The following is a 21,816-nucleotide window of genomic DNA, read 5'->3' on the forward strand; positions in this document are numbered from 1 at the left end:
GTGAGCTTAGTAGGTTTCAGCTTGTTGTGTTCTCTCTCTCTCTCTGCTGCATGGCTTCCACTAGGAGAGACACGTGAGAGAGACAGACATCCAGACAATACACAGAAAGGTAACAGAAAAGACATCAGAACACATATATCTACATTCAGATCACTTTATCGGTCAATTGCCCTCAAGGTCCAACCCGAAATTTGACTTCTTCACCCAACCCCTCCGAAAGACACATAAACAAGTTTTGGAGAGGTGCAGGGGGCTGCCTCTCTGGGAGCTGTCGTTGTAGGGGTTAAGTGCCTTGCTCAAGGGCACAACGGCAGGCAATGGCATCTTAAGATTTGATCACTTCCCACAAGATTTTCCCCGTCAGACCCGGGATTTGATCTGTCAACCCTCCAGTTGCCTGCTCGTCTCTCTAACCGCTAGGCTACCTGATCTCATCGCATGTTTTTATCACGTGTTTTCCATCCCAGTGAGTTTGCATGCTGAGGAGGGGGGGGGGGGGGGTATGATTGTATTGCACATAAGAATGTTTAGCGTTATGACTCATCGTGCTGCATATCTTCCTTTAACGCTGCAGGAGAGACCTGGAAGGGAGGGTCACTGTCACACTATACAGAGAAAGGTAAATGGGATGGCGTTCATTACAAGATGACCCCTCTAGAGTCCTGCTAACGCCACTCTAATAACAGTTCATAACAGCTCTCTGTCCTGAGGAATCCTGAAAACGGTCACCTCTCAGCATTCACAGACGAATATAATTCTTTCACTCCGTTTTCTTGTAGGATGCGATGATGCCATCACTTCCTTGTCTAAACGGGGAAGAGGGATGCCTGACTTACTCATCTCCGTAGCATCACAAGAAGTTACTCACCATGTTTTGTGTCCCTGTCCGCAGCACCTGGGTCCCCCATGTTTCATCCTGTCTGTCTAATGTTTCATTCAATATGATTTCACCTTTGTCTCTAAGTCCCATCCATGGTTTTCATTTTGTCACATCGATCAAGTTGTCATCATTTTTGTTTTCTTCATGTTTTGTGTTTATAGTATGACCGTACCCGCTCCCCCTCCCCCACTGAATGTTGCCTCTTCACCCCATGGACCAGAAAGGTATTTGTCTGCATTCCAAGCCTCGTGGTTTAAAATCTACAGGCCCAAAATGAATTGTTATACTAGTTCTAAATAGAACTACTACTACTACCTCTCCTTCCTGCTGTTCTAACCTCCATCCTCTAGCATCTCATTAGCTCCTGTCTACTGTCATCATCTCATTAGCTCCTGTCTACTGTCTACATCTCATTAGCTCCTGTCTACTGTCTTCATCTCATTAGCTCCTGTCTACTGTCTACATCTCATTAGCTCCTGTCTACTGTCTACATCTCATTAGCTCCTGTCTACTGTCTACATCACATTAGCTCCTGTCTACTGTCGTCATCTCATTAGCTCCTGTCTACTGTCTACATCTCAACTGTCTTCATCTCATTAGCTCCTGTCTACTGTCTTCAAAACATGATCATTCTCCTCTCCACTCCTTTCAACTTCTGACCACTATCCAGAACTCTGGGACTTTCCTGGAATCATGTTCTTTGTCACTTTGAGCGTTTGAGCTGTCTGTTGATCTCTGTGTTGATCTTGATATCTTCCTGTTCTTCATTTCCCTTTCCTCCAGAACATTTACTGAAATGGAATTCAAATGTTTTGCTCATTTTGTGTCTGTGCCTTGTAAGTGTTAAACATAAGAGTTAAGTAACTGCCTGAATACAATGTACTTTGTATGTTGGCCTTTGTAACAATACATCTAAGCATGTGTTGAAAAGGGCTCCTTGTTCTCTATTCCCTATATAGTGAGCCATGATGCTCTGGTCCTATAGTGGTACAGTATATAGGGAATATTATAACCTGGCTGGTTCCAGCACTGAATGCTGATTGGCTGACAGCCGTGGTATATCAGACTGTATACCACGGGTATGACAAAACATTTATTTTTACTGCTCTAATTACATTGGTAACCAGTTTATAATATCAATAAGGAACCTCGGGGGTTTGTGCCTAAGAACAGCCCTTAGCCGTGGTATATTGGCCACATACCACACCCCCTTGTGCCTTATTGATTAAGTATACCATTTGTAACTTTTCTAGGTGTTACTCTAACCCTACAACACCAACTGACTGTATCTCTCTCCGTCTGCTTCAGGCTGCCACTACCACTGACCCTGATGCTGAGCCTGCAGTGGGCCACAGGTCTACTGGTGCTATCCCCAACCCCCCCTCCACACTGGACAAGCAGACCAACTGGTCCAAGGCCCTGCCTCTGCCCACCCCTCAGGAGAGGATGAAGAGTGACCCAGCAGTCGTGTCCTCGTGCATCATCCCCATCAACGTCACTGGTAAACACGACATAGCTCCAATGTCTGTCTCTGGATGTGTTTGATATTATCTCAATCGCTCTCTCTCTCTCTCTCTCTCTCTCTCTCTCTCTCTCTCCCTTTCTCTCTCTCTCACTCTGTACATTATGTCACTCTCTCTCTCTCTCTCTCTCTCTCTCTCTCTCCTCCCTCCCTCTCTCTCTCTCTCTCTCTCTCTCTCTCTCTCTCTCTCTCTCTCTCTCTCTCTCTCTCTCTCTCTCTCTCTCTCTCTCTCTATCTCTCCCTCTCTCTCTCTCTCTCTCTCTCTCTCTCTCTAGTCTCTAGTCTCTCTGTTGTTTGAATCAATTCATCTATTAATGAACTGTTGTTTGTGTATTAGTGAGTGTGTGTAACTTGTTAACTGTGTGGAATGTCATTTGTGAGATGTGGAAAGACATTACTCTTGACGGACAATAAATGGCATCAATGTTGTACATTGCGTGTGTTCCTCTCCACAGGGGTGGGGTTCGACAGGGAAGCTAGTGTGCGCTGCTCCCTGGTACACTCCCAGTCTGTGCTGCAGAGGAGGAGGAAGCTGAGGAGGAGGAAGACCATCACCGGGATCCCCAGACGAGTTCAACAGGACATGGGTACAGCTGTCTGTTATACTGTCTGTCTGTCTGTGCCTGACCTCCAAGTACTGTCATTAACCACTCAGTCAACTGACTGTAATGTTGTTGTCCTCGTCTGTTTCTTTACTTTAAAGGTTTAATCCTATTTTCTGGAGACAAACAAACATGCATATTTGTCCTGCCATGTTGATTGATGACTTACTGCCTCCCCTGTTTCCCTTCAGACTCTGATGAGTCTCCAGTGACGAGGGAAAGGACAGTGGTGGTCCACACCAACCCTCACCTGTCCCTCTGTCAGGAGGAGCTGTCCCTCCGAGGCGGACACACCAAGGACTCTGGCTGCCAGACGGACGACTGCCTGACCGGTGGCGGTGGCGCCCCGTCCAGGAGACGTATACGTGCCCAGCGTGGCGGCCAAGGGGGTATCCCCGCCTCCCTCTCCCACTCCACCGGGAACATCTCCTCGCTCCCCGACCACCCTGACACCGCCATGTACACCGCCTCCGGCTCCCGCCTCCGCTCCCGCAGCCTCCCCCGCGAGGGCGGCCGCATACGCGACGAGGACCAGGACGACAGTGATGAAGATGAGGATGATGATGACGACGATGATGACGAAGATGAGGAGCTCTCTCCATACGAGACGGAGGACTTCCTCCCGGGAACGGGGCCAAGGATGTTAAAGGACGAGGAGGAGAGTACGGATGACCAGGCCATGCCAGAGCTGCAGCTGGGGAGTCTGAAGAGGATACAGCAAGGAGACGGGGGGAGTCCAGAACACATGTGGATGGAGAGGGGTCGCTCCCGCCTCCCCCGTCAGGTCGACATGGGGAACTGTGAGATCTCCTCCAGTTCAGACACCTTCAGCAGCCCCATCCACTCTGTCTCTACTACGGGGGTGCTGAGAGGACAGATAGACCACAAGGTACGTCTTCCTTGCCATCTTCACTTATCTGTGTATCTTCTCTTCTGTCTTCTTTTGCCCTGTCCAGGGGGTGTACTGTACATCAAACTGTCTCACTACAGAAACAGGAGATAGACTAGTGTCCTGTCCAGGGGGTGTACTGTACATCAAACTGTCTCACTACAGAAACAGGAGATAGACTAGTGTCCTGTCCAGGGGGTGTACTGTACATCAAACTGTCTCACTACAGAAACAGGAGATAGACTAGTGTCCTGTCCAGGGGGTGTACTGGTACATCCAGCTGTCTCACTACAGAAACCGGAGATAGACTCCTGCCCAATGGGCCATTCTGGCTTGGACAAGGCTGACTTACTTATATGATGTGCAGAGCTTTCTGCTTTCTGCATGTGATGAAAAGTGCTCTACAAATAACATGTATTATTCTTATAAGGAGGACCACCAGTCGTCCAGTGGTAACTGGAGTGGCAGCAGTTCCACATGCCCCTCCCAGACCTCTGAGACACTCCCCCCCGCCGCATCCCCCCCTCTGACCGGCTCCTCCCACTGTGACTCGGAGCTGTCGCTCAACGCCGCGCAGCACGCCATCGATGACCTCACCGGCTTTATCATCGACCCCTACCATTCGGATCAGCCGCAGGTGAGTTTCCCACCTGACGATCCTACTTACCTTTCACTTCCTGTCTTCAATACTTTATTTATTGACTTGGACACGGTATTGTTTGTTGGGACTTTTGTACAGGAAGTTCATATTTTAGCTGTAAATAAAAATTAAGCTACATTTTCTTAACTAAACTAGGTAAAGCACTTTGAGCTACTGGAAAATAGCTATATAAATCGGATTTATTATTATTATGAATTATTATCATTATTATTATAGGGCCAGGGTCATAGGTCCAGCTCCTTCACCTCCTCAGCCACTGACCAGCTGGATGATGCAGGGGTCAGTACTGCCAGCGAGGGAGAGTGGACCTACCCTCAAGACCAGGTACCACTGCTATTTAGCAATATAGATTATTCTCTCTCCTCTCCTCTCCTCTCCTCTCCTCTCCTCTCCTCTCCTCTCCTCTCCTCTCCTCTCCTCTCCTCTCCTCTCCTCTCCTCTCCTCTCCTCTCCTCTCCTCTCCTCTCCTCTCCTCTCCTCTCCTCTCCTCTCCTCTCCTCTCCTCTCCTCTCCTCTCCTCTCCTCTAACCCTCTCCTCTCCTCTAACCCTCTCCTCTCCTCTTTTCTCTTATCTTGTCTCCTCTTATCTTATATAATGTTATGTTATCCTGTTCTAGGCTGATCAGGACCAGCTGTGTAGTCAGGACTTCAGCCCCAGGCGTTCGTCCAGGGGGGACCAGACCAGGATAGACTTCACCAGCATCAGCAGCTACGACGGCTTCTCAGACCGAGCTCCCCCTACTGCTGCAGCAGACTCCCAGGGCTTCTACTCATCCTCCATGCAGGGCCAGAGTTACAGGAGCTACATGTACAACTATGCAGCAGTGGGCTCTGGCGCTGACTGCGGCCAGGGTAATACTGTGGGCGCTCCGCCTGGTGAGGGAGAGGGCATGGCTGGGTATCCTCCTCAGTCCTCTGACTACAGGGGAGCCACCCTGACGCTAGGGAGGCCGTGTCGTCCGCTGAAGAAACCAAAGGTCAAGCCACCCCCACCAAAACGGAGCTCATCGCTGAAGGAGACGTGTAGCGCTGGTGCTCCAGAGAACGTCCCCCCTGAGCAGGGCGATGAGCAGGGCGATGAGCAAGGTTATGAGCAGGGCGATGAGCAGGGCGACCAGGACCAACCAAAGATTCATAGTAGTGGGCAGACCCAGACCCTGAACCTGCCCATGTCTTCCAGAGACAGAGAGATGAGGCTGCAGCTGGACATGGCCAGCCCGGGGGAGGTGGAGAATCCTGGGTTGGAGGCTGAGGCGGTGGGTGGTGGTGGTGCCTGGGGGATGGGGAGCCCCAGGAGCCCCAGGACTGTGGAGATGACGGAGCCCACCTCGTTCGGGTCCACTGACACTCACTCCTTCAAGGACGAGGGCGCCGTTCAGTCTGACTATGCAGACCTCTGGTTCCTCAACGACTTGAAATCCCAAAATAACCTGGACCCCAACGGCTCCTTGTCCAACTCCAGCACTGCTACGGGTACTACTGTTATTGAATGCATCAAGTCGCCAGTGGGCAGCTCCTCCTCTCCCGGGGGAGAGACCCAGGCGTTGATGCATTCCTCCGGCTCTGGTTCCAGCTCCTCCAGGCCCACCTCCCCTCCTCTTCCCCCTGGGGATGGAGACTTCAAGCTGGGCTCTCCTGAGAAGCTGGCCGGCCTCGCCTCGCCCTCCAGCGGATACTCCAGCCAATCCGAGACGCCCACGTCTTCCTTCCCATTAGCGTTCTTCCCCGGCCCGCTCTCTCCGACCAGCGGGAAACGGAAACCCAAAGTCCCCGAGAGGAAGTCTTCTCTATCCTCGCTGCAGCACCAGGCCCAGACCCAGTTCTCTAGCTCGGCCTCTGGGTCCTCCTCTTCCTGTTCCTCTTCCTCTTCCTCGTCATCCAGGAAGGACTATGACTTCCCGGCTCCACCCACCCAGCTGGACTTAAGTTCTCTTCACAGCGCCCATGGCAGCCGGCCGTTACCCACTCTGGCCCACCGGACCCACATGCACACGCTGCACCAGAACAAGCAGAGGGCAGCAGCAGCAGCAGAGGCCCGGGCCGCCGCGTGTAACACTGCAGCCGCTAACACTAATGCTAAAGCTAGTGCTAACGCTAAAGCTAGTGCTAACGCTAGTTATAATGCTAACGCTAGTGCTAGTGCTAACGCTAGTGCAGCCCCCTCTGGGTTTATCAATGGATCCACTCTGACTCCAGAGGCCCCACTTGCTGCCAACCCCATGGCCCTGGCCATCACCCCCACTGTGCTGCGCTCCGTCCAGCTACGTTCCATCGGCCACAGGGCCACCAATGGTTCTCAGCCCCAGGCCCGGGGCCAGGCTCAGGGTGCTCAGGGCCAGGAGCCTCCACCACCACCACCACAAGCATGGGCCCACGAGGCTTCAGGGGCCCCTGCCACCAGACCCAAGATGCCCAGTGTAACCATCGTGACCCCCCACTCTGACACCAACACCAGGCCCCTGCCACCCAGGAGACCCATCGCCCAGAAACCCCCACCACCACCGACCCAGGACCCCCACCACCCTTCTCAGGAGTACCACCACCACTCTGTACCCCAGCCCCAGCACCACCCCACCCCCATGCAGCACCCAGATGGCCCCCCGACCTATGAGAGCCTGGCCAGGCACCGGCAGGACCGCTACAGCCCCGGAACCTTCTGGGCAATGACGGCGTTCCGGACGCGCCCTGCGGAACCTTTGGAACCTTTGGAACTTGAGGAACCCACGCACCGAGCGCCACCGCCAACTCCGGAACCCGTGATTCCTACTACACACCCGGAGTGCCACGTGCTAGGGGAACGGATAGAGGATGAAGAAGACGAGGATGAGGAAGAGCACGATAGAGAGATATCAAGGGTTATGAGTCACAGTCAAGGCCTCATTAGAGAATATCGAGAATATCATCAAAGAGATCATCCAAGGGAACCACCGACGTACGAGACGCTAGAGGAGTCCCACTCATATCAGTCCCAGTCACATTATCACAGCCAGTCACAGACACACTCCTGTCACAGTCAAATGGTCCAGAGGTGGGACTTGGGCCCAAGCAGCGGTCCTGACAAAGTGCCCGGTGTAACGGTGGAAGCATCACACCCTTACTCAATCAGCCATGTGATAGATCTAAGAGGTCGGAGTGGAGAGGACCGCTATGAGATGACATCATCAGGGGTTCCTACCAGAAGTGCCTCTCAGGATAACAGCAGAGATGACTCCACCACACCGGACACAGAGGACTACTTCAGCAAAGGTCAGTCTGGATTGGTAGATTTTACTTGTACTTTACTTAAATATTATGCGTTATGCAGAAATCCCTCCGCCATTTCCTGGTTGCAAAAATTCGAACAGTTCGCCTAATTTCAGTTAATGTGTCACAACAAGCAAGTATAGTTTAGTGAATCATTGTACCGTCTAAAGCGCTGTGAAATATCTTTTCCATAACCAAAAATATTGTATTCTCAGCTGTTTGAAGCGGGTGTACAAAACCACAAGTAAAAGACGCAAAAATGGGAAGCGTAGAAATAGAGCACATAGAACAGATACATACGACTTCTTAGACTTGCTTTCAATGAGAATGACAGATCTATTTAAACACATTTCTATGTTAATTTTGTCGGGTCACCCAAAAAGTGACATATTGCAGCTTTAGTACTTTACTTAAAACTTTATTTTACTTTGAGACTTTTTAACAATTAATTGTTTTTGAATTGATGTATTAATTTAAGAGACTTCAAGTAAAAGTATAATCCCCTGATCAGATCACAACTGTTCTGGTCTTCTCATCTCTAGAGGGTTTAATGACCTATAAGGAATGTGATCAGATCACTTCTGTTGTGGTCCTCTCATCTCTAGAGTCTTTAATGACCTATAAGGAATGTGATCAGATCACTTCTGTTCTGGTCCTCTCATCTCTAGAGGGTTTAATGACCTATAAGGAATGTGATCAGATCACTTCTGTTGTGGTCCTCTCATCTCTAGAGTCTTTAATGACCTATAAGGAATGTGATCAGATCACTTCTGTTGTGGTCCTCTCATCTCTAGAGTCTTTAATGACCTATAAGGAATGTGATCAGATCACTTCTGTTCTGGTCCTCTCATCTCTAGAGTCTTTAATGACCTATAAGGAATGTGATCAGATCACTTCTGTTGTGGTCCTCTCATCTCTAGAGTCTTTAATGACCTATAAGGAATGTGATCAGATCACTTCTGTTGTGGTCCTCTCATCTCTAGTGTCTAATGACCTATAAGGAATGTGATCAGATCACTTCTGTTGTGGTCCTCTCATCTCTAGAGGGTTTAATGACCTATAAGGAATGTGATCAGATCACTTCTGTTCTGGTCCTCTCATCTCTTTTTTTTACCTTTATTTTACTAGGCAAGTCAGTTAAGAACAAATTCTTATTTTCAATGACGGCCTAGTGGGTTAACTGCCTGTTCAGGGGCAGAACGACAGATTTGTACCTTGTCAGCTCAGGGATTTGAACTTGCAACCTTTCGGTTACTAGTCCAACGCTCTAACCACTAGGCTACCCTGCCGGGTTTAATGACCTATAAGGAATGTGATCAGATCACTGGCATGGTATTCCCTATAACCTCCTGTTCCTTTTCCCCCAGAGTCTACTAGTCCCAGTGATAACTCCCTCTCTCCTCTGACTGACGAAACAACCAAACCTGATGATGATGTTGTCTTCATGTCGCCCAGCAAATCACGTACTACTGAAGATCTGTTCGCCATGATCCACAGGTCACTTTCAATTCACTTCAAATAACTCTATTCTTTTTGACTCGCTGGGTTATAGCTGTACTTGTCATAACCGATATTATCATTACATTTATCTGTCACTATCTTCATTTCAGTTCAAAAGAAAAGTTAATTGTTTCCAAGGTTGCAGCAAATTACAAACAGAGAACACACATTGAATGCATCAGACATCAGAACCACAGCAGAAACCCATCATACATCAGAACCACAGCAGAAACCCATCAGACATCAGAACCACAGCAGAAACCCATCAGACATCAGAACCACAGCAGAAAACCCATCAGACATCAGAACCACAGCAGAAACCCATCAGACATCAGAACCACAGCAGAAACCCATCAGACATTAGAACCACAGCAGAAACCCATCATACATCAGAACCACAGCAGAAACCCATCAGACATCAGAACCACAGCAGAAACCCATCAGACATTAGAACCACAGCAGAAACCCATCAGACATCAGAACCACAGCAGAAACCCATCAGACATCAGAACCACAGCAGAAACCCATCAGACATCAGAACCACAGCAGAAACCCATCAGACATCAGAACCACAGCAGAAACCCATCAGACATTAGAACCACAGCAGAAACCCATCAGACATTAGAACCACAGCAGAAACCCATCAGACATTAGAACCACAGCAGAAACCCATCAGACATTAGAACCACAGCAGAAACCCATCAGACATCAGAACCACAGCAGAAACCCATCAGACATTAGAACCACAGCAGAAACCCATCAGACATTAGAACCACAGCAGAAACCCATCAGACATCAGAACCACATCAGAAACCCATCAGACATTAGAACCACAGCAGAAACCCAGACATTAGAACCACAGCAGAAACCCATCAGACATTAGAACCACAGCAGAAACCCATCAGACATCAGAACCACAGCAGAAACCCATCAGACATTAGAACCACAGCAGAAACCCATCAGACATTAGAACCACAGCAGAAACCCATCAGACATTAGAACCACAGCAGAAACCCATCAGACATTAGAACCACAGCAGAAACCCATCAGACATTAGAACCACAGCAGAAACCCATCAGACATTAGAACCACAGCAGAAACCCATCAGACATTAGAACCACAGCAGAAACCCATCAGACATTAGAACCACAGCAGAAACCCATCAGACATAAGAACCACAGCAGAAACCCATCAGACATCAGAACCACAGCAGAATGGTCTATAAAATGTCCTGTTTACCTGAACCGTGTAACACTCTCCTATTCTAGGTCCAAGAGAAAAGTCCTGGGCCGTAAAGACTCTGGAGAGCTGACTGGGAAGAGCCGTCTGTGTCCTCCTCCAGCTGCCGTAGTTCCACCTGCAGCTATCCTCCCAGCCATCCCCCCTCCGCCCCCTCTCATCATCCCCCCCGCCCCAGCCCTCTCCACCCTGACCGCGGCCGGGACCCAGCGCACCCCAGGACCCATCTACCGCAGCGCCAAGAAGTCCAGCACCTCCAACGAGGAGTTCAAGCTGCTTCTCCTGAAGAAGGGCAGTCGGACTGATTCCAGCTACCGCATGTCTGCTACAGAGATCCTCAAGAGCCCCATCGCCCCTAAGTCCCCTGGGCACCCATTGGCTGCTGAGGGCCAGGTCAGGTACTCCACCGAGGAGCCCCCCTCTCCCCTGCAGGAGCCATCATTGCAGGCGGCCGGGGAGCAACTCTTCCCCCCCAGCCTCTTCCCCAGGCCCAGTTCAGACAGCTTCAGCCCTAAAACACCCCCCACGTCGGCTTCGTCCAGACAGGGGCGCTCCCGGATTCCCCCTGCAGCCAATAGTAGTCGCTACAGCAACCGTAGCCGACTCTATACGGCACCCATGCAGGTCATATCAGAGGGGGAGACTGAGAACTCAGATGGGAGTCCCCATGATGATCGCTCCGCGTAATGATCGCTCTGCTCAGTGCAGAAACATGTACCCTAATCCTTATTTGGTGTGCTACTTTTGACCAGGGCCCATATAAGGAATAGGGTGCCACTTGGGACGTAGACATATTTATATGGATCTGGTTCAGTGCTGTTACTGTTCTTATCTACTGAGTACTGACGGATACACAACTCAACAAAGAGGGTATAACCAGAGAGAAGACTACTCTGGACTACCTGCCTGGGGATTTGATATCTTGGTGCAGAACTGAAGAACACGACTTTGTGTTTTGTTCAGAGTGTAAAAGAAAGAAAAAAAAATGTTCTTGTTTTGAACTTTGAACTCCCTTTTTAAATAACCCAAGATCCTGTATTGAGTGAAACGTGGACAAGAGGAGAAAAATGGAGCGGTAAGACAACCTGTGTGTGTGTTGGAGCAAATGGAACATCCATCGTCCTTTTTTTATCTTCTTGGATGTTGGATGACTTGTATGTCGTGTCCTAACGTGACCCTAAAATAACTGCTTTCCGAAAGAATTGCATTTCTCTCTACACTTTACCCAGAGGACAGGTCATTATTTCAACCATAAACAAAATATTCCCAGTCGACGAAAATGAATAAGCTATATGTTTTGTATTGCTACCGCCCCAACACAAAACAATGGACTGTGATCACTATTGACAACCATGTGTCAAAGTATTGTTTTGCCAAGAGTGAGTTAACAACACACATAGGTCAACATGCCATCCTCACATAGATCAACTACATGTAAAGAAATAGGAATGACCTATGACCCTAGAAGAGCTCTCAGTGCAGGGATTCCTGGCAGGGACACATAAGGGAAATATTTGGTCTTGTTGAAGTGATGTGGTGCAGATGTCAAGGTGTCAGAAGAGATGATGGGACAATCGTGCTGTGGCCTTTCTGCGCTGGAGGGCCAAGCATGCCGGGGGTTCACTGACTACTCTAGAGGAGATATTTAGGACTATAAAAACAAACAAAGAGAGAAAAGCTATCGAGGGTCTTTACCACTAATGTTTGGCTAGCTAGCTGGGAGGTTGAAATGGATCGGGGTTTCAAAGCCTAACTTCTCCTTTGCACTTCGTCATTATGAATTCTTCAAGAATATTCCTTGAGAAAAATAAAACGAATCTTATAATGGAAAATTCCTATTGTGTATATTTGTATTGAATATAAAAGAACATAGCTATATGAAGAGACATACAAAACCTTTTTTAACGACACAAATCCATTATTTGTAGCAGAGTGGATTGGTGATGTAGAAATAGAATAACTACATTCTAGAATGACTAGATTCTGTTTCTATGGGGATAGGTGGGGGGGGGGGATGCAATCTTTCCGTAGTTCCGTAACATCAGTAGCCAGGGGCACGTCACAAAGCCCAACACGTTAATCATACAACCTTATTAAGAGAAACAACAAATCATCTGTGTCCTTGTGAAAATATCGGTTGAATCTTTAAGATTTCACTCAAATATTACGCTTCTCTCTAGTGTTTTTTTTCAGGTATCTAACTAATTTAACATAACAAATGGGGTTTATACATTTTAAGTAATGACATTCTGGTGAACAGACCAATCTTGAAGAGTTGTGTTTCTACATTGAAAAACAAAGTGTAGATCAATGAAGTCACTCAATGTGTTCTATGAATACCTCTGCAACCATATGACTGTTCGTTTGTACAGATCTATAACATAGAGATACACAGACTAAAGAACAACTGTTACTCAGCGAACATTTGAATTGCAGAACTAACTGACACTGTGTACGAGGTTACAGGAGGAAACAAGCTGTGAACTAATTCGAATTTGACATGAATTAATATCTGTTGCTGCAGAGCACTGTGGTGTTCATTGTTTTATCAGTGTTTTCATCTATCGCATGCAATAAACAAAAAAAAACACCATATCATTTTCAAGAGGGGAAATATCTGTTAGAGATACTACCACGAGAAAAGATATCCAATTTTCAGTTTCATTTTTGAATATGTAAAGTTGGGTGTAATTCAATATATGTACAAAATGTTTGACAATTCTGTTTTGTATAGTTGTGTTCATGGACAGGGGGGTATCTTGTACTGTAAAATGAACAAAAATGACTGGACAATCAAACAGAGAATTTGGAAAAACGTAAGAAAGTTATAAGAGTACGTAGGTTCCAGGTAAGGGATGAGTACGTTCTGGAGTTAGTTATTACGTAGGTTCCAGGTAAGGGATGAGTACGTTCTGGAGTTAGTTATTACGTAGGTTCCAGGTAAGGGATGAGTACGTTCTGGAGTTAGTTATTACGTAGGTTCCAGGTAAGGGATGAGTACGTTCTGGAGTTAGTTATTACGTAGGTTCCAGGTAAGGGATGAGTACGTTCTGGAGTTAGTTATTACGTAGGTTCCAGGTAAGGGATGAGTACGTTCTGGAGTTAGTTATTACGTAGGTTCCAGGTAAGGGATGAGTACGTTCTGGAGTTAGTTATTATGTAGGTTCCAGGTAAGGGATGAGTACGTTCTGGAGTTAGTTATTACGTAGGTTCCAGGTAAGGGATGAGTACGTTCTGGAGTTAGTTATTAGTAAAAAGATCCAGGGTGAAATCCTTGTGAGAGTCAGATGAATTGAGCTTGAGATGGGACGGGAGGTAGGATGGGTATGTGCATGCGTGTGCACTTGTGTGTGTATGTGTGCGTGCGCATCTGTGTGTGTGTATGTGTTACGTGGACAGTGAGCAGAGCAGGTAGAGGTAGGGTCGTCGTTAGGTAGGGCAACGCACTACAATTCCTCCCTGTACTCTTAGAAAAAAAGGTGCTATCTAGAACCTGAAAGGGTTTTTCGGCTGTCCCAATAGGAGAACCCTTTGAAAAACCCTTTTTGGTTCCAAGTATAACCCTTTTAGTTCTAGGTAGAACCCTTTTGGGTTCCATGTAGAACCCTTTCTACAGAGGGTTCTACACGGAACTTAAAAGGGTTCTACCTGGAACTGAAAAGGGTTCTCCTATGGGGAGAGCCGAACAACCCTTTTGGAACCTGTTTTTCTAAGAGTGTGTGGTATAATTGTGTTAACATTCTATTTCATCTTATCGTTTTACAAACTGTTGGACTATAAAACTGCAGCCATTCATTTGCCTGGTGTTGAAATGCCATACTATATATATATCTAGGAGTTTGGTGAACCTTTCTGTGGTCAAAATGACACAAAATGGCTGGTTAGACACTGGGGAACATTGGGGAACATTGGGGAACCAAGAGACAGGTACCTCTCTATGCATTGTGTCTCTCTTTTAAATGTAGATTATGGTGCGACAACTTGCCAGGATCTACAAGATGACATTCATTAATGACAATAATTATACAACATTGTATAGAAACTATTTTTAATCACAGGATATTTTATCCAGAGAGTTCTTTTATTATCATATTGAATAACCTAGAAGAGGAATGAAGGTGAAACTGAAAGACATTTCATATCAGAGTAATATCACGATTGAACTGAACTGGCTGATGCTAAACGTGACGGTGCATTCTTAGAATGCATCCCAAATGGCACCCTATTCCCTACCTAGTGCACTACTCCATAGGGCTCTGGTCAAAAGTAGTGCACTACATAGGGAATAAAAGGGGGCCATTTCTGACTCAGTCTTAGAATATGAACGTTAAACTATATGGTGTCAAAATCCACCTTGAGTAGATATTTGGGATCCTCTGAAGTCATTTTTAATTGTTCATGTGGATTAGTAACAGTAGTTTGACATAATCTGTATGCAGCCCAAAAAATATATAGATTATATTTTGATGATTTGTGTTCCCATTGCAAGTGTCTTTCAACTTTCGGTAAAGTAGCAATGTAGCCATTTCTCCCCAGGCCAGGCCCCACAGACTAAAGACATTGGTTCGTCTGAGTCCAGGCCCCACAGACTAAAGACATTGGTTCATCTGAGTCCAGGCCCCACAGACTAAAGACATTGGTTCATCTGAGTCCAGGCCCCACAGACTAAAGACATTGGTTCATCTGAGTCCAGGCCCCACAGACTAAAGACATTGGTTCATCTGAGTCCAGGCCCCACAGACTAAAGACATTGGTTCATCTGAGTCCAGGCCCCACAGACAAACGTTTTCAAATAAGAAACTATTGCCTGCCTTTCCCTGAGACATATCCAATGTGTGTAACAGGGCGATTCCATTTCAATACCAGTCAATTCAGAAAGTAAACCAAATTCTCAATTCCAATTCCAAATTTCTCCTCTTTGAAAATCATTGAAGACAATCGGAATTGGAATTTCAGTTTACTTCCTGAATTGACTGGAATTGAAATGGATTCGAGCCCAACACAGAAGTGTAATAGCCCAACACAGAAGTGTAATAGCCCAACACAGAAGTGTAATACCCCAACTCAGAAGTGTAATAGCCCAACACAGGAGTGTAATACCCCAACCCTGAAGTGTAATACCCCAACACAGGAGTGTAATAGCCCAACACAGAAGTGTAATACCCCAACCCTGAAGTGTAATAGCCCAACACAGAAGTGTAATAGCCCAACACAGAAGTGTAATACCCCAACACAGAAGTGTAATAGCCCAACACAGAAGTGTAATAGCCCAACACAGAAGTGTAATAGCCCAACACAGAAGTGTAATAGCCCAACACAGAAGTGTAATAGCCCAACACAGAAGTGTAATACCCCAACACAGAAGTGTAATAGCCCAACACAGAAGTGTAATAGCCCAACACAGAAGTGAGAGCCAGAGGTAATAATCTTCTCTTGTTTGCATTGACCTAGACACCTTTTAACCTCGGATTAAAAAAATATACTGTTTTCCTCTGAGACATGATTCCCTGAAGTCTAAAAACAAACCAGAAGAGATTCTCCTATTGCACTGGTATAGTGGAGCTTGTGAAGTGTTTCCCTTTTTGGCTGTAACCTGACGTTATATTGATGATGATATGTGATGATTTGTGTAAAAGACTGTATTTCCCCTATCGATTAAAATATATTATACATGGTTCATTAATTTAGGATGCATGATCAGGATAGCACAGGCCATGCTTCTGCCAAAGGGTTTCAGAGAGTCACAAGTATACTGGAAAGAACCAACACACAAAAATAATGATTTTGAAACTTTAAATATTAACATTAATACATGAAAAACCTACTTTAAAAAGATGAAAACCAAAACCCAACTATTTAAAAGGATGAGTGGTACAGTGTAACTGGCTCGGGCGGTACAAGATGCTCCTGGCTCAAAGCTGGAACATGACACATTACATCACCTTTTTCTATTTTTGTACAAAAACGAAATGTAAATAGTAAACCTTTTTAAAAATGTTGCAAAGATCTTTTTCTTTTTTGTAAAATATTTTCAAAGTTTACATGATTAATTAATGAATTAATTCCAAGCCTTTGTATATTTTGGAGCTGTGCAACACTATTTCAGTCTTGTATTTATTTTTGGGTAAACGTGAGACCTCCATTGACTGCATTATATCGTATTGATTTGACAGCTCATCAGACTGCTCAGTGACTGGGCATAGAAAAGGACAATAAATGTGACTGCGTTTGAAAAGAAACATGTGGTGTCCTTGTACGTCCTTCACGTCACACAGGTCGTGTGTGTGTGTGTGTGTGTGTGTGTGTGTGTGTGTGTGTGTGTGTGTGTGTGTGTGTGTGTGTGTGTGTGTGTGTGTGTGTGTGTGTGTGTGTGTGTGTGTGTGTGTGTGTGTGTGTGTGTGTGTGCGTGTGTGCGCGCGTGCGTGCGGGTGCGTGTGTGTGCGTGTGTGTGTGTGTGCGCGCGTGCGCGTGCGTGTGTGTGCGTGCGTGCGCGTGTGTGTGTAAGTCACTCTGGATAAAAGTATCCGCAGAGGCACTTTCTTTCATTGCTTCTCAGGTTCAGTGGAGAGAATGTCTAGAGGCCCCACCACCAGTAGATGGCGATGTGTCGTTGCTGTGGAGTTTAGCCAACAGACAGGATGGCCTGCACTGTATTGCTAGGTCCCATCCACTGTGAGGCGATCTGCTTTGAGGCCCTGTACCTTGCCTCTCTGCTGAGCAGACCTGGCAGAGTGAAGGGAATGCATTGGGACAGGAAGTGATGGTGGTTGATGTCTCAATGCCTGTCTGTCTCCTCACCCCTAGCCTGACCTGTCTGTATCCTCACCCCTAGCCTGACCTGTCTGTCTCCTCACCCCTAGCCTGACCTGTCTGTATCCTCACCCCTAGCCTGGCCTGTCTGTCTCCTCACCCCTAGCCTGACCTGCCTGTCTCCTCACCCCTAGCCTGACCTGTCTGTATCCTCACCCATAGTCTGACCTGTCTATCTCCTCACCCCTAGCCTGACCTGTCTGCCCTAGCCTGACCTGTCTATCTCCTCACCCGTAGCCTGACCTGTCTATCTCCTCACCCCTAGCCTGACCTGTCTATCTCCTCACCCATAGCCTGGCCTGTCTATATCCTCACCCCTAGCCTGACCTGTCTGTATCCTCACAGACAGGCTCTGAAAGGTCTATTGTTCCATAGTGGGCCTTTAAAGACTGACCCACCACTGTGACCCCCTCACAACTCAACTTCTAACCCCCAGGACGCACCCAGATGACCAGCCAACAGGCCTGAGCTGAGGCCCCTATCCACCACCAACATCACCACTACCACTTCTAAACCCCAGTTGGGGAAAATCAATTCTCAATTCTCCCCATTTAATCCCCCATGGAGCTGATCCTTCAAACAGTTCCCTGAACCGTTGTGTCCTGTGTTCCATTCTCTGGGGTAAGAATCTAAGAACTCCCTCCCCTTTCCAACCCTTCACCCCCTCCCCCCCCATCACCACTGATGTCTTACTTGAGGAAAGCGAGAATCAAACAGAAGTCATTGTCCAACTTTAAAACAGTCAGAATAGGGGAAATGAACTGTCGGGCCGTCATGCCTTTAAACCTTTACAGAATACTACAACTATTTGATTTTCCTCAAAGAATAACAAAGACTTTTGAATAACAAAGAGAGAAAAAGGTGACCTGCTTTCCCCTCACACATTCTCGTCTTAATAAATCTGGGAAACACATATATGTGCATGTCAGATGTTGATAATAACTTAGTAAAGCCAATTGTTATGGTGGAAATTATGCATTTACACATGATAGGTGGAATGTTAATGGGACACGGTTGGGTGAGTCCAGTCAGGTATCCATAACAACCTATTACATCCGGAAAGACATGTCCATGTATTTCACCCAGGACAGCTACAAGGCCATCACATGATAGGAATGTCAACAATAAACGTTCACACAAATTATGCTTACCATAAAATAAATGTAATCATTTGGATTAATTTTCTATAGAATAGAATAGATATAGCCTATGCTTTGCCATGGAAATTCTATATATTTTTCTGTCAGGATAGGCATTATTGTTTATAAATCATGATATTTTGTAGTTACATCTGTTTGACAGCGTTCCTTATAAACCTGATGTACTATAACCTATGCTTCATAGACTATAAAAATAACGGTTTGCTCGCAGGGTGAGGACAGCTCTCTCCTGTCAAAATACTACGTACCGGAGAAAACCGAGGACACCGTCTGCGCGCGCGCAGCCTCGCTGTCACAGGACTACCGCCTTTCTCCAGGGAAGAACCCGTTTTTTGGGGGGGCTGGCTACGGTCTCTACGTTGTAGCGTCGGGACACTGACGATTTAACATCGGGCATAGCATCAACACGGGCTCTTCTTGTATGGTAATGGCATCTATCTTTGTTCTAATTTACCTTGAAATGATGGTCGGTCGACTGTATGGTTTCTAAAAGGCGAGAGGCCGAAATTGCATGGCTGAATGGCAGTGATAGGCCATCTCGTATTTGGAGGAGCAGAAAATGATGGAATGAGCCATATATGAACCCTAATTAATGACACCTATTCATTCCGACGTGATTACATTGTTCTGCACGGATCGTTTATATAAGGCCAGCTTTCCTGCTATGCGGTTGGGATGGACAAATTATTATGGGGCTTTATTGGGGTCGTCACATAGACTGTAGCCTATACAGAAGTAACGGGTCTCATCATTACACGGTAATACCATATACACACATGTGGAGACATAGTCATAGACATACATACAGTCTGCATTAAGTGGAAAATAGCCTAACAATTCTGTCTTTATTTGGGAGGCAAATTCCAACGCGTCATTAAGAAATTTAATGTTATTTATTGGGTAGACCTGACCAATGCTCCCACAAATTATTTTTATAACACTGGTAGCATTCTAGTAAATGTTTTTTACATTTGTTAAATTCAGACAGTTATGGTTTGCTTATCATGATGTCTATATTTAGTAATATATACGTAATCATATCTAAAGAAATGAAAGTCTCTAAATAATTGAATGTAGGCCTTTGTAACTAAAGATAACTGTTTAGTGCCCCCCACCTGTCCCTGTGGTGATTTGGTCCAGCAATATGTCCAAACAGCTGTGGTACTGTGTAACCCTAGAGGCCCTCGGGGACCCCTTGGGGACCCCTTGGAAACGATTAGACGGATCACAGTATTATACATTACAGGACAACCCAGGTGACACACACATTATACTGTCATCCATACCATTGTCTAATTACAATAACTATTGTCCTGATGGCTAAAGCTACAGGCTAAACGACAATATGGCTCAGTGGTTAAAAACTCCAGGATCAAACCCGCCTATATGATAAGAAATTGGGACAGAGATAATCTGTGGCAGACTACTAGAGGTATTGATAAGAAGTTGGGACAGAGATAATCAGTGGCAGACTACTAGAGGTATTGATAAGAAGTTGGTACAGAGATCATCTGTGGCAGACTGCTAGAGGTATTGATAAGAAGTTGGTACAGAGATCATCTGTGGCAGACTGCTAAGAGGTATTGATAAGAAGTTGGTACAGAGATAATATGTGGCAGACTGCTAGAGGTATTGATAAGAAGTTGGTACAGAGATAATATGTGGCAGACTGCTAGAGGTATTGATAAGAAGTTGGTACAGAGATAATATGTGGCAGACTGCTAGAGGTATTGATAAGAAGTTGGTACAGAGATAATATGTGGCAGCCTGCTAGAGGTATTGATAAGAAATTGGTACAGAGATAATCTGTGGCAGCCTGCTAGAGGTTATATGACAAGAAGTTGGGACAGAGATCATCTGTGGCAGACTGCTAGAGGTTATATGATAAGAAGTTGGGACAGAGATAATCTGTGGCAGCCTGCTAGAGGTATTGATAAGAAGTTGGGACAGAGATAATCTGTGGCAGCCTGCTAGAGGTATTGTTAAGAAGTTGGTACAGAGATCATCTGTGGCAGCCTGCTAGAGGTATTGATAAGAAGTTGGTACAGAGATCATCTGTGGCAGCCTGCTAGAGGTATTGATAAGAAGTTGGTACAGAGATAATCTATGGCAGACTGCTAGAGGTTATATGATAAGAAGTTGGTACAGAGATAATCTGTGGCAGCCTGCTAGAGGTTATATGACAAGAAGTTGGGACAGAGATAATCTGTGGCAAACTGCTAAAGGTTATATGATAAGAAGATGGGACAGAGATAATCTGTGGCAGCCTGCTAGAGGTGTTGATAAGAAGTTGGGACAGAGATAATCAGTGGCAGACTACTAGAGGTATTGATAAGAAGTTGGTACAGAGATCATCTGTGGCAGACTGCTAGAGGTATTGATAAGAAGTTGGTACAGAGATCATCTGTGGCAGACTGCTAAGAGGTATTGATAAGAAGTTGGTACAGAGATAATATGTGGCAGACTGCTAGAGGTATTGATAAGAAGTTGGTACAGAGATAATATGTGGCAGACTGCTAGAGGTATTGATAAGAAGTTGGTACAGAGATAATATGTGGCAGACTGCTAGAGGTATTGATAAGAAGTTGGTACAGAGATAATATGTGGCAGCCTGCTAGAGGTATTGATAAGAAATTGGTACAGAGATAATCTGTGGCAGCCTGCTAGAGGTTATATGACAAGAAGTTGGGACAGAGATCATCTGTGGCAGACTGCTAGAGGTTATATGATAAGAAGTTGGGACAGAGATAATCTGTGGCAGCCTGCTAGAGGTATTGATAAGAAGTTGGGACAGAGATAATCTGTGGCAGCCTGCTAGAGGTATTGTTAAGAAGTTGGTACAGAGATCATCTGTGGCAGCCTGCTAGAGGTATTGATAAGAAGTTGGTACAGAGATCATCTGTGGCAGCCTGCTAGAGGTATTGATAAGAAGTTGGTACAGAGATAATCTATGGCAGACTGCTAGAGGTTATATGATAAGAAGTTGGTACAGAGATAATCTGTGGCAGCCTGCTAGAGGTTATATGACAAGAAGTTGGGACAGAGATAATCTGTGGCAAACTGCTAAAGGTTATATGATAAGAAGATGGGACAGAGATAATCTGTGGCAGCCTGCTAGAGGTGTTGATAAGAAGTTGGGACAGAGATAATCTGTGGCAGACTACTAGAGGTATTGATAAGAAGTTGGGACAGAGATAATCTGTGGCAGACTGCTAGAGGTATTGATAAGAAATTGGTACAGAGATCATCTGTGGCAGACTGCTAGAGGTATTGATAAGAAGTTGGTACAGAGATAATCTGTGGCAGCCTG

The 21,816-nt window shown here is 46.1% G+C and overlaps 2 protein-coding genes across 3 annotated transcripts in view; both read left to right on the forward strand.

The window, feature by feature from the left end:
- nhsb (Nance-Horan syndrome b (congenital cataracts and dental anomalies)) overlaps window positions 1-16,775 on the forward strand; it is a 147,997-nt gene extending 131,222 nt beyond the window's left edge. Inside the window, exons 5-14 of one of the 2 annotated variants that reach the window (XM_031813387.1) lie at window positions 65-109; window positions 575-619; window positions 2,189-2,381; window positions 2,858-2,989; window positions 3,196-3,893; window positions 4,324-4,530; window positions 4,771-4,878; window positions 5,172-7,800; window positions 9,165-9,294; window positions 10,566-16,775. In XM_031813387.1, coding sequence (XP_031669247.1) covers window positions 65-109; window positions 575-619; window positions 2,189-2,381; window positions 2,858-2,989; window positions 3,196-3,893; window positions 4,324-4,530; window positions 4,771-4,878; window positions 5,172-7,800; window positions 9,165-9,294; window positions 10,566-11,223 — 4,845 coding nt within the window. In that variant the 3' untranslated portion in view covers window positions 11,224-16,775. Of the gene's footprint in view, window positions 1-64; window positions 110-574; window positions 620-1,041; window positions 1,105-2,188; window positions 2,382-2,857; window positions 2,990-3,195; window positions 3,894-4,323; window positions 4,531-4,770; window positions 4,879-5,171; window positions 7,801-9,164; window positions 9,295-10,565 lie in introns of both variants that reach the window. The other variant, XM_031813388.1, reaches the window with a different exon arrangement.
- Window positions 16,776-18,800: 2,025 nt separating this feature from the next.
- Window positions 18,801-21,816, forward strand: part of LOC109878231 (retinoic acid-induced protein 2) — a 30,546-nt gene continuing 27,530 nt past the window's right edge. The window contains exon 1 of the mRNA XM_031813383.1: window positions 18,801-18,930. The gene's annotated coding sequence lies outside the window, so the exon portion shown is untranslated. The remainder of the gene's footprint in view (window positions 18,931-21,816) is intronic.

Source organism: Oncorhynchus kisutch, unplaced genomic scaffold (genome assembly GCF_002021735.2).
Source record: "Oncorhynchus kisutch isolate 150728-3 unplaced genomic scaffold, Okis_V2 Okis05a-Okis16b_hom, whole genome shotgun sequence".
NCBI classification, from domain to species: Eukaryota; Metazoa; Chordata; class Actinopteri; order Salmoniformes; family Salmonidae; genus Oncorhynchus; species Oncorhynchus kisutch.